The sequence below is a fragment of the Rhinichthys klamathensis genome, unplaced genomic scaffold, assembly GCF_029890125.1.
Source record: "Rhinichthys klamathensis goyatoka isolate OS25496 unplaced genomic scaffold, OSU_Roscu_1.1 h1tg000222l_1, whole genome shotgun sequence".
In the NCBI taxonomy this organism is placed as follows: Eukaryota; Metazoa; Chordata; class Actinopteri; order Cypriniformes; family Leuciscidae; genus Rhinichthys; species Rhinichthys klamathensis.
Window position 1 is genome coordinate 728,173 of NW_026606746.1, and position 13,903 is coordinate 742,075.

The 13,903-nt window shown below is 38.9% G+C and overlaps 1 protein-coding gene across 1 annotated transcript; it reads right to left on the reverse strand.

Annotated features, from left to right (window-relative positions):
- Positions 1–8,985: 8,985 nt before the first annotated feature.
- Positions 8,986–10,224, reverse strand: LOC130097613 (carbohydrate sulfotransferase 12-like). Its single transcript, XM_056264529.1, has one exon. It carries the CDS (start codon positions 10,047–10,049, stop codon positions 9,012–9,014), a length of 1,038 nt encoding a protein of 345 aa, XP_056120504.1. The 5' UTR covers positions 10,050–10,224; the 3' UTR covers positions 8,986–9,011.
- Positions 10,225–13,903: the final 3,679 nt, after the last annotated feature.

Below are 13,903 nucleotides of genomic sequence, written 5' to 3' on the forward strand. Positions count from 1 at the left end.
AAACAATGCAAAAAGGCTAAGTAAGAAAAGCATTTTTTTGCAGTGCAGTACATTCATTCATTGCGCATTTTTATATAACATCGGAGATGCAGAGCACATTAGTAAGGCCACTGTATCAGAGCGGGAAGGAAAGTGTGCCTCGCTCTCACACTCTTTCTGTGAGTTTTTGTGTTGTTTCCTCGACACAAACCCGTGAGATCCATCAACGAGGAGTTTCACAGGATTGCAGGTCAGTGGTAGCCTGACTTCGTACTCATATTCTAGTCAGAATGTGACTCTGATACTGCTCCATAGGGCTTTGATTATGAGGCGTGTCTTAACCGAACCAGGAAAAAAGAAAACTCTGCACTCAATTGGATAGACCTACATTACAACCAATCAGAGCAACGCAGTAAGTGACGTATGTTGAGCTACTCATAGTTGTCAACAGAACGCAAATGCACGCGCACTGGAAGAAGTAGTAAAAGAATGAGTGTTACTTCTTTTACTTGGTCCTCCATGAGTGCGACCAAAGGAGAAACCAAAACGACCACAGGGTTTTCATTGCGTCCCATCTTCTTAGCGACCATCGGAGCCAGCTGATAAATTAAACTTTTGCCGAGTCCCGTAGGAAGGACGGCAAACACATCTTTCCGATCGACAAATGCCTTGATTGCAGTTCTCTGTTCGTCTTTTAAAATTAATGCGCTGTCGATTTCTTTTACAACAGACGCAATAGCGGAATACATCTCAGTTCTCCAGCTGCAGTCAACTCTGAGGGAAACCAGTTCAACCCAAGCGCTCTTTGATAATGTGATGATTACGTAACTGCAGATCATCTGTCCATCATCGTATAAAGCCCGCCCTGGCAATTTGATTGGCCCGACGATTTCTGAACCGATCATAATTACTCCTCAATGGATCGAGTCCAGACCGAACTTCCCGACCAAAAAATGTTGTGGGCGGGGTTCGGGCTGGCATCCAGGCTAGGTCAGTGGTGGAGAAATCGGTTTAAAGCAGCACTCAGTAAGAATTCCGTTTTTGTCGAACAGGGACCCCTAGAGTCGCTGTGGTGCACTTGTACTGTCGTGAATAGCACTCACGCAGAGATGGCTCGCACTCACGGCCGGATCCCCTCCCCCTGTACACTGGTACCTGTTCAGTAGGATGGACGCTGTAACGAGCATGGCTCGCCGGCCCAAGGTTGCAAGGGTGGTTTTGCGGCTCACAGGCACCAGGGGGGTGCGAGACGACCACCATTCAACACGAAATCAGTAATATAAACATTACAATGACTCCAAAGCTGTTCGGTTAAGGTAAAAAAGTGACTTAGTTCACCTTTAAATGAGGATAATCTGATAAATGACATTCACTTGATAACATCTTGCTGCGACCTCTGGAAGTAACCTACAGTCAGGGATGGGCAGTATTTCAGATACATGTATTTAAAATACGTATTTGAAATACAAAATACTATTTTGTATTTTGAAGCCTTTGGGGAAAATCAAATGTAATTTGTATTTAAATACATTTAAGATGAGTATTTTTGTATTTTCAAAATACATCAAATACTTTTTGCCAGTCAACCTCTTTATCCAGGTGCTGGTTTCGTCCATCAACTAGTTCAGACTCATTTATAATTTTAATGAACTTATAGAAACAAATAAACTTTACATAAAATAAATATAAAATTACTTTACTTAAAAAATAGGGGTGTAACAATATCGTGTCACAATATATCGCAATACAAAAATGCAACAATATGTATCGTGGATAATTCACCCCCCCCCAAAAAAACTAATGTGTGAGAAAAAATTCTAGTTTACAGAGTTTTAGTGTCAGTACTACATTTAACTATATAGTGTTGAATATAATAATAATGCAAATATTAGGGAATATTTGTGGGTCCTGATAATGCCAAATGTCTGATGTTAAAGGGATAGTTCACCCCAAAACTCTGTCAGCTCACCCTCATGTTGTTCCAACCCCTTAAGACTTTCGTTCATCTTCAGAACACAAATTAAGATATTTTTGATTGAATCTGAGAGCTGGATCACTCCTCCATAGGCTTCATTTCCTTCTCTGTTGGCCTCGAGATAGTTGTAGTGTAACAGCGCAGCGCTTCTGTGTTGTATGTCACACGTAGGCTCACTATTGGCCGACGCTGGTCATGTGTGTGATGTGTGTGACGTACAACACAGAAGCGCTGCGCTGTTACACTACGTGAAATCTCGAGGCCCACAGAGTAGGAAATGAATAGTTGAATAAAGTCATTATTTTTGTTTGTTTTTTGCGCACAAAAAGTATTCTCGTCGCTTGATAAACTTAAGATTGAACCACTGTAGTCACTTGGACTATTTTAATGATGTCTTTAATAACTTTTGGGCCGGCCAGTTTCGATCCCTTAGAAGCCTATGGAGGAGTGATCCAGCTCTCAGATTTAATCAAAAATATCTTCATTTGTGTTCCGAAGATGAACGAAAGTGTTACTGGGCTGGAACAACATGAGGGAGAGTAATTACTGACAGAATTTTCATTTTGGGGTGAACTAACCCTTTAGCTGTAAAGTAAAGTATGTGGCCTACATTATCTAGTCATTGAAAGAGTGCAAGCATATTCGTCTTAAATAATTCTGTTTTCAGCTTCAGAATCATGAATATTATTCTGGTGTCTCTATTGTCCTGTGCTTTGGGTTTCCAGCACAGAGCCCAAACCTATTCAATTACACACACAATGTAATATCAAATTTAGCATTTTAATCAACAGTAAATTTTTTGTTAACCTTTTTATCATATGTCTTGGAGTATCTCAATAATATCGTATCGTGAGTTCAGTATCGTGATATGTATCGAATCGTGAGATGAGGGTATCGTTACACCCCTACTTAAAAAGCATTGGACTACCCGAAAAAAAAAAAAAAAGCTCCAACAGAGTTTGAAATTCAGTTTTTGCTGTTGTATTAAAACTGATATTGAGAATTGTGAAACCATGATATATATTGTTACTGTGAAGTCAGATTTTGGGTCATATTCTTTGCTAGAAAGCAGACCCACAGTTTTACATGCAGTATGAATTTTTTAATAGTGTTCACCACAAGTAATCGACTACATTGTAACCTGGTCAGAAATAAGTATATAAATGGCTGTTATTTTGCACAAGTTTATTTGTAATGGCCAGCAATTAGGCCTATGTAGTTTCTTTATTCACTGTGACCTATGCCTGCACTGGATGGCCAATTTCACATGTATTTTGTGTATTTTCAAAATACAAAATACTGTATTTGTATTTAAATACATTTTTTCACACAGTATTTTGTATTTGTATTTAAATACATTTTTCCACGCAGTATTTTGTATTTGTATTTTAAATACATTTCCATGTATTTATGCCCATCTCTGCCTACAGTAATAATTAGAATTTCCTTTAGGATTTCCAGTGTGGTTGGATGTATTGATGACACACATAATCCCATCATCGCACCTTTCTTAAATGAACCAGATTACTGTATGGAATGGGAGGATGCCAGATGGAAGCATAGGCGCCGATTTATGTTTTCCTCCGTGGGTGCTCATGGGCGCATCCCCTTTAAAAAAAAAAAAAAAAAAAAAAGGAGTCAAAAAATGTTTGCATTTCAGAACCTTAGGAAATGGACAGCGGGCGGGTCGAACACACACACCTATTTACTTGATTAAAAAAAAAGCCGTAAAGTAGGCTATCTTTCAACTCAGGACAGTGCCACTTCTCACAAATACAGACAGGATTGGAGATGAAAAGTTTAACTGACCCGTAACCGCGAACAGCTTTGCTGTTATGTGCTTCTGACAGGGCACTTGTGGTGGGTGTCGATACACTCGCACACTGTATAGTGGGGGGATGGAGTGGGGTCACTAAAGAGGCGTTTCCATCCGAGAAACGCTGGGATTGGTGGATAGGATATGGAGCAGGCGACTGAGCGACATAACCAATCACAGTGTGACAGACCCTTCACATAGCACCAACTGCAATGTTTAATTTTAAATAAATGTAGTCTGGCACACGTGGGTGCTCGTGCCCCGGAGCACCCACGGTATCGGCGCCTATGGATGGAAGGGTAGAGATATATGCCATAACCACCACAGCTGTTAAATACACAAATTATTCACAATTTATTTGGTCATCTTTATTTCCTTCAAATACAAAAGCAACAGTAATTATTATTCCTGTTGGATTTTAATATTCTTCCAGTATTGTGTATCTCCTCTTCATCTATCAGTGGTGGTGCAGGTCCAGCCTCTGTTGGCGGAGTAGAAGTCAAATATTAATTTCATTAGCCTAATTAAAAAATGTAACAGGTTGGATTAGAGAACATTTAATTATGTGAAAAGTGCATTATACAACATGGAAACATGTGCGGCACATTGAAATAATATAATAGTTGATAATTGATAATATAACAGTGATTGAGAATTATACTTGTGTATTGACTCGGAAGTATGCGGACGTCTTTTTGTCGGGTGGACAATCAAGAGCACATGGCACAAGTAAACATAACAAGCCATGTGCTCACACCAAACATGACAAAAACACAAGCACATGGCCAGTAAAACAAATCACAACAAGCAATGTGCTCACACATGAACACGCACCCAATGAGAACACTCATAAGCCACTTGTTCCACAAAACATGACAACATGAAAGCACACAGCTAGTGAAAACACAAGCTGCGTGCTACACGGAGACAAATCATGACATGAAAGTAGAAACAAGACACACAGACAAGACAAAACAGGAGTATCAGGGCTCTGTCACAAAACCAAGAAATAGACTAGACAGAAGTGACAGAACCCTGACAAAGATGTCAATCCATTAAAACAATTCACACTATTTTTTCTTTTATTAATCGCAATTAAAACACTTAAGTTTTTATACGTTTTATATTTTTATAATGTAATCATTTCACAGTTCATCTCTAAATTAATGTAGAAACAACATAAAGACCGTATAATTAAATGCTTGTTTAATTACATCTTTTTTATAAACGAAGGCCAGTATCAGATACTAATACAGCTATTGATATCTTGATGAAAATGATTTTATCACCAATTTTAAACATTAATTATAGCCATTCAACATTACAGTGTAATTAAAAGCTATCAATTATTATAAACATTTATTTGGCTTCAAAAAATATAATAACTTTTAATTTTAGTGAACTTAAAGGGATACTCCACCCAAAAATGAACTTCTGCTGAACACAAAGTAAGATATTTTGAATAACTAAGATGCAGGTCCCAGGCACTCAAAAAATGGATAAGAAGGAGAAGGTTAAAAAGCCTTTATTGAATATATATGGCTTATTTCATAATAAAAAAGTCACAAGCCAACATGTTTCGACCCACAAAAGGTCTTCTTCAGGGCAAAACCTTTGTGGATTTTAAATCCAATAGAACATTCAAGATTAAAGATTTTATAAATTGTAACACTACATTTATTATTTATCCGTTGTCTTGTCCATGTAAGAATGTGTTTTGGTCGTACAAAAAGACGTCTACGTGATTGGTTAGCGGAGCATAAATATGCCATTCGTACCAGTAGCCCTGATTATCAGATGGCCCAACACTTCCTACATATGCACAATAGTAATGATTCTCTACTAAAGATAGAGGTTTTGGAGCATGTGAAACCTTTAGATAGAGGTGGTGATAGGATTCGTAAACTTAACCAGCGTGAGGCATTTTGGATTCATCAGCTGGATGCACTCCATTATCCAGGTCTGAACGAAGACATTGGGCCCTATTTTAACGATCTGAAACGCAAGTGTCAACGCGTAAAGCGCAAGTAACTTTGTGGGCGGATCCCGGCGCTGTTGCTATTTTCCCGGCGGGATAAATGCCTCTTGCGCCTGGCGCAAATCTAAAAGGGGTTGGTCTGAAGTAGCTTCATTATTCATAGGTGTGGTTTGGGCGTAACGTGAAATAAACCAATCAGAGCGTCATCTCACATTCCCTTTAAGAGCAGGCGCGCTTGTTCTAAAGCGGATTCCTATTATAACGGCGGATTTACCAGGCGCGCGCCAGGAGCGGTTCACAGCCGAGGAGAGCAACGTTCTCGTCAGGGCCGTAAAACACAGAGAAGTGACATTGGGGATGGAGAAACCCACGCAAATTAACTTCTGTTAAACAGGCGTATGATAATTTGGGTAAATGTGTAAGCTACATGTATGCTTTTATAATAAATTGTCTATCTATCTATCTATCTATCTATCTATCTATCTATCTATCTATCTATCTATCTATCGTAATAATGTATGATTTGCAAAAATGAAAACTGCTGCTTAGATGAGAGAATCAACGTGTATGCGCGTTGTGCACACGCTACATTGATTATGGCCAAGCATGCGCCCTTAAAATAGCATAATGAACAACACGCAACGCGCCACTGACTTTAGACTAGTTTTTTTCTGGTCAGTGGCGCAATTGTTTTATAGAACAGCAAAATAGCATGAGGGAAAGTTTGCGCCGGAACACGCCTCCTCTTTGCGCTGAACCGCCCCGGGGAGCGCAAGTGTATTTCTTAGTTAACCGACGTGCGTATGTGGAGGGAAAAGTCCGCTTTGCGCGGGTGCAAAATAGGAATGATACATGCGTCAGTGTACAAAGTCATTTGCGCTGAGTGCAAGATAGGGCCCATTGAGTTTAAGTGCTTCTTATGATATAATTGTCCTATACTTATGTTTTTTTGTTTGTTTTATACATGGTTTATCTCTTTTTTTTTTTTTTTTGTCTCTCCAGATAACCCATGTTGAGGGAGAATGCCTTGTGCTCAATTTGTTGATTGTCCCTATCATGTTAGACTGGGTTACCTATTGGGTTAATTAATTGATTGAATTGGACTTTATTAGGTTAGTTGTATGCTCTCTGATTACAGGTGGGACGCTATTTATAATTTTCCGCCATTCTCATTGTGTATATTACTTTGCCCTGAAGAAGACCTTTTGTGGGTCGAAACATGTTGGCTTGTGACTTTTTTATTATGAAATAAATCATATTCAATAAAGGCTTTTTAACCCTTCTCCTTCTTATCCATTTTTTGAGTGCCTGGGACCTGCATCTTATTTCATTGGAGCCTTTCCCTATACCAAGAGCACCTATCACGGATATACTTCATCTGAGCGCCTGGTTGAATTCTCTTATAGTTCATATTTTGAAGAACGATTGGAACCTAACAGTTGTTGGCACCATTGACTTCCATAGTAGAAAAAAAAATACTATGGAAGTCAATTGTAACGCACGGACAGAGGCGGTCGGATCCATGTGCAGCACTTTATTCCAACTTAAACACAAGCAGAAACAGTTAAACAAGGGGTAATCCAGAAATGCGTGGTGATAACAGGCTTAGGTCGAGGCAGGCAGCACAGGTTCATACACAGTCCAGAAGACAGGCAAGGGTCAAGAGTCCAGGGAAACACGGAATACTCAAACAGGGAATAATGCTCAGAGATGTACGCTTACAAGGTAACAAGACTTCGCAAAGGACACAGGGAAAACTCAGGTTTAAATAAGGAACTCAATAACCCGTAATGAAACACAGCTGAACATAATAAAACATAATGAGTCCATGGGGAAACATAGCACAGGAAGAGAGTGCCCTCCAGAGGCTCACGCGGGCACTCCAGCTGGCATTCATGACATCAATGGTGCCAAACAACTGTTAGGTTCCAATCGTTCTTCAAAATATCTTCCTTTGTGTTCAGCAGAAGAAAGAAACTCATAGAGGTTTGCAACAACTTGAGGGTGAGTAAATGATGACAGAAATTTCATTTTTGGGTGGAGTATCCCTTTAAAGGATTAGTTCACTTCAAAAATAAAATTGTTCCAAACCTGTATGAATTTCTTTCTTCTGCTGAATTTGATCTTCTGGTTCTGCTGTAACCAAACAGTGTTTGGTGTTAACCAAAAAGAAAGAAACTCATACAGGTTTGAAACAACTTCAGGGTGAGTAAATGATGACAGAATTTTCATTTTGAAGTGAACTATTCCTTTAAAACAATCCTCACATAAACCCATTCATGTCATATTTACCTGTGCCCTGTTATCAAACAGTCTTCACTGCATAAATTATAAATGAAATAATCATTATTAAAGTTCTATAGTCAAACGCAGTGAATTTGACTGCAGTACCGATTTTGACCAGTAGTTTTCATTCTTACATACTGCGCCTTTAAGCCTTGTGTTTCTTTCAGTTCTTGGTCAGTTCTACGTTGTTTTAAGTTGGTTGTTCTGTTCCGGTTAACCCTGTTCTTGAGAGTGATTTGAGTTTGCTTCTAAATTAAGACTGCTGCACATATATCCTGCTTCCTCTCTTCTGCAACCAACCGTGACAGTAGAAATACCAGTTGTATCCAACATGTGTCAACACATCTTTGAATCAACTTGAATAATTGAACATTAAAAAAGCTTTAATTGCAATAATTAAACCACGAACTACTGTGTGAAATATAAGCCTGTTTACTTAGGTAAAGAGTAAGACAAATATCACATAATTATGTCTCATAAATCATCACTGTGACAGTTTTTAACAGTTGCTTGACCTGATCACCAAGAAAAAGGAGACTATATAGAATCAAAAATCAAAGTAGGTTAGAAGGTTAAAACATTAAATCTGGAAAAAAGAACCTAGATAATCATAAAACAGGAGTCTGAATTTAACAAAGAATAAAAATAGATTCCATCAGGCCTCAAAGATGTTTAAGTATGTAACCAAACTACTTTTGTAGCCCTGGGTGATGAAACCTACAAAGTTTTTTACAGAACATTGACAATGCAACCTCAAACTGTCCTTTTGTCAGCTTCATTTTGATTTCCTTAATTTTTGCAAAACAAAATATTTAAGGGATAAATAGCAATAAATACAAAATTAACTAACTTAGACTTGCATTTAATTGAAATAAGACCTAGACATGTTCTTGACAGGTTTCATTTAGGATTCAGCTTAATTTATCTTGTTTCTATTTGCATGATGCAAAATCAGAAAGAACAAAAAGCGATCCTTGTCACTCGTCCAGAAGTGTCTCAGGTTTCTTGTATTCAAATAATTTAAAGTCTGTTTCATAAAGATTGTACAGCTTTTTCCTGTCAGCTACGGAAATGCTTGCAAACCAGTCTCGCTCCCAGTCTACTGCTGTCCTGTTCTCATTCCCTGGTGGAAAGTGAATATATTTATCCAGCCCAAGAATCCTCAACAAATGTTCTGTATCCTCATCAAGAGTTTCCAGCTTCCCAACAAAATCATAGTCAATTTGGCACGGATGGCAGAGTCTGTACATCTGCTGCCAGTGTTCATTGAATGGTTTTACTTTCTCAGTCTGTGGATCTAACAGGTACTGAATAAAGTGAGTAAAGGACAGTCTGATACCTGCGGCGAAGGCCTCTTGAGCAGAGTCAGGGGGGGATGAAATATTAGCATAACGCTGAAGCATTGTGGAGGCATACTGCCTATAGAACTCCTCATTTGGCACAGCAAATTTGTTCCGGAAAGCAGAAATAAGGCGTACAAAAGGATCCCGTACAAAAAGGAACTTAGTGTAATTCTTTAGTTTGTGATGCATCAATGGACGTGAGAAACGACCAAAGCGCCTCCAAAGCTTGTTAAACGTCAGATGCAGAGTAGCATTGTGGGATAATGCTGATGGTATGTCAAGAGGATCCAGATATGGAGCTCCATTAGGTGCCTTCAGGTTCTGGCTGAGCACAATCATGACTCGTTTCCAGTTGGTACATGCTACCTTCGGTACAAAACAGTAAATAACACCATGGTGATCATCCACAATGAGATGGTCCAGGGCTTTGTTTGGAATTTGGTCAAATGGGATTAATTTCTCTGCAAAATTCAGGCTGCTATTGGCTGAGCAAAGCTCTCTTATCATACGTCTACGATGTGCTTGACGTAGTTTGAGGTGTGTGAAATCTTGTGTTGAAGCCGTGTGTGGGTAAAAAGTCCCAGATCTCAAATCATTCAAGAAAATTATGAAGAATGTGACAAATACTGCTCCGAAAAAAAAGAAGCATTGGAGTTGCCTTTGCATTGCCATATTCGCTGGACACTTATTCCAGATACTCAAAAGAGATTGAATGGTATATTGTCTCTGGAATTAAGTTGAGAATTCTGGGGGAAAACACAAAAAAAGGACTTTACGATGAATTCTGAATTTACAATCTAGTTCCACAAAATATGATTCATCACTATATCTAAACTCACTCTACAATGTGAACAACATAGCACGAATGCTCTATCTTTCTGGCAGACTACAGAAGATTTTAAAAGATTTTTTGGTAACACCGGGCTTTCCCCTTAATGATTCGGGAAAAGATTCGAAGCAACAAGAGTGTCAAAAACAGTGTTGAAAAATCGAAAAATCAGTAGGCCTACTCACCTTCAATAGGAGACTATCTCTTCATCCTAGTGATGATCGATGGCCGGTTCGTGAAGGAATCGTTCTTTTGAACCGGTTCTTTTTAGTGAACCAGTCGAACCAGTACACTAAATCGGACTGAATCGTTAGAAACAGTTCGCCTCTTGCGTCAGCGCTCATCCACAAGTTACTAAAGTTACTCACTTTCAGACATGCCTGACAGTCCCTCCGAATCGAAATAAACCAATATCCCGGAGTATATTTTACTCCAGTAACTCCAACAGTTAACTGAACTGAGACATGTTGTGCTGAGAGAAGTCATGAGCACGAGCAGCTGATACTGAGCATGCGCATACTACCCAGATAGCAAACAGTCATTGAAACAATGTTGACAACGGAATGTTGATTTAACATAAAGTCATTGAATCAACATCGAACTCTAATGTTGATTCTACATCATTTTGCACCCTGTTTTAATATTGAAACAACATTGAAATCCTGTCCATAGATCAACGGAATTTCAATGGTATTTCAATTATCAGCAATATTGAAACAATGTTGAAATTTCAACTGAACTAAGGATCAACGTGATTTCAATGGAATTTCAATCGTTTTTAAATGTTAATTTTAAATGCCATAAATTAAATAGCCTGCTTTATCTACAGCCGTTGATAAAAAGTAATGGAACCTTTCAAATCTTGTATTAACACTGAACACACCACACAAACAAATTCTTTTTTTTTTGCCTTTTTATTTAATTATTTGTACTCTTTATTTACACTTCAATGTCCTCTGACGCCTGAATATTGTGTCGTCCAGTCCCTCTTACCCGGTCTGGCACATGTGAATTGGGTGACGGTGGCTGTCCCCATCTGAGTAGAGCACCTAAAACAGAAAATAAAATCACAATACAAAAAATTAGCATTTAGGCCTAAGTTAAACAGGAGATTATATTTATTTGTATTGGTACATTCGTGCCGCGAGATGAAGTGTAACGTGGGGCTAAGCCCTCTCCCCTTGACGCCAGGCCTGATTGTCAGGCGCGCAAAAATCGTGATATCCCATAAGCACTAGTACATTCATATTTTGGATTTGTATTACGACGAGATGGTCTAATCGGCATTCCCAGTTACAACTCGAGACAGTTCTGCATTGGATAAAGTAAAGTACCGGTAAGATCATGTCTTCTGTGTAATGGGCTATATGCACGCATAACTTCCGCGTTTGACGCAAGGATGCTCGTGCGTTTCCGGTTGGGGAGATTTAAAGCGGAGGAAAACCGAGGAAAACGGTATTATGGCAGAATCTTCAAAATGTACTGTCCTCTCGTCTTTGAAACGAAACTTTAATACGTTTAGATGTAATTTTATATATAGTTATGTTTATTTAATATAATAAACACAGAAGCATAAACAAAATGAGGAGTGTCTGTTTTGTCTGTTTTTGTGACTAACGTTTCTTTAGTATAGCAATAGAGTATAAAAACCAATATAAATTCTCGGTATAGCATTGGACTCTACGATCGGCGGAAGTAATCCAGCATCCTTAGACCTTCACCGGAAATACCGCCGTGCATAGAGCCCATTCTGGCCATAGACAGTATAAGAAATGGACAGAGCCATCTCATTGGAACTCAGTTGAGACAGTTGAAGCCCATTTTTAGCGATTTCAAAGCACTTCCGTTCCTGACGCGCAGACTCAAACCGACTCAAACTAAGCTTGATGACGTGAGAAACCTGTCTGACAGACGTAAATCTTCTAGTAGCTGTGCGTGAAAATTGCCAACGTTAATCTTGCAGAGACGGGGAACTTGAGCAAAGAGTTCTTTGGCGTGAGTGAGCAGGAGTAAGTATTCCGTTGCTTTTATGGACTCATTATCTATGGGCTTCTCCCTTGACGGGACGTCCCCCCGATTGCCTGCGAGCTTCTCCTCCTGTCTGTACGGTAATTTCTGTACAGCGCGACAGAGAGTCGAGTGGTTATGATGCAATCGTTAGCCTATTTTTACTAAAACTGTTTCTACGGGGCCATAACATAGAAGGTAATGGAGCACTTTATACATTGTCGTGTTTCTTTAGAAATAAATAATGGACAAATGGAGTCTTTAAACGCCTCAGATGTAAAGTTATTCGCTGTCAAAGTGACGCCAAAATGAATGGGAGTCAATGGAAATGCTAACGCAAGTGAAGTTCTGCTACAACATGGCGGCACCCGGCCGGCTTCAACTTCCGGTCGATGGATTACCCCCTTGATTCTGGCGCTAGGTGGAGCACTAGCGTTGGTTCCGCCGGTCACGGTTTTCTTCGGCGGTCAGAAGAAATAGTGCTGTTAATAGATTTCACGGCACAAGCAATAGGCTACAGACATGTATTTTGACTAAGTGTAAAAACACTAAATCTTAAGTGTTCAGTAAGTGTAACAAAATAAAACGTGTTGGAAACATGTTTATCACATAATTACTATATTTTCACTGTAGCCTATTATTTTAAAGATTGGAAACACAATGAATGGATTTTAAAACTAAACATTTATTATTATACTAAAACATTATTTTCAGGAACAGCTAATTTAATTTCTAATAAGTTGACATAAATCTTTGTCGTAAACTCTTGCCAAGGTTTTAAGGGTGCAAAGGAAATAATGTGTTAATCAAAACATAACGTAAACCTACTGTAGACAGGCATCGACTTTTTAGTTTTGTCGACTGTAGGCTGGTAGCCTATGGTTTCAGCAGTTCTCAGCTCAGCGCACACAGGCTTCTCGAGTCAAGACCTAGTTGTTGCAGCAGTTCTCGAATCACCAGTACATAACCGAGAACTGTTTCTTTCGGACACGTTCGATACGGACTACGGAGAACCGATGAGCTTGAGATACTGAGCATGCGTGATAGCACCGTCTCTGAACCGAACTTTCTTTTGGCCAACTGCATGCTGTGCTGATACATGAGCACGGGTGAAACGAGGACTTAAATGAGGGGCCGAATTCAGCGAAATGTAAGTTTATTTAATAAAAAATAAAATAAAATTGATGAAGACCAGTTTATTCACTTTAGATCTTTAAGACATGTAAAACATCCGCGTTTGCACATCGTCTGTAGCCTACAGGGTTCATTAGCAAAATGTAAAAAAACTTCCAAGAGGATTATGACGATGAGTACTATTATTTAACTCAAGTTATGATTACAAATGCCTTTATTTGAATGTATTTTGATCCGCCGGGATGATAGAATTGACGTCATTACGAGAGGACGTAAAAGAACTGATGAACCGGTTTTTTGAACCGGTTCATTGGTTCGCGGAAAAGAACCGAACTTCCCATCACTAATTTTCTGTTTGTTCTCCCTCATTTTCAGTCACTTCATTAAATCTGTTCCACTGTGGCAATCATACAATTAGTTCCAAAGTAGTATTTGTAGTAGAAGCACAGTGTGTTTTTACAACACTCACAATGCTTTTACCACAGTAACCTTAGTTTTACTGTGATATTTGTTGTAAATGCACATTAACCACAACACTTACCATGCTTTTACCACA

Coding starts and splice junctions, on each gene's coding strand:
- LOC130097613 (XM_056264529.1), bottom strand. CDS start 10,049: ATGGCAATGCAAAGGCAACTCCAATGCTTCTTTTTTTTCGGAGCAGTA.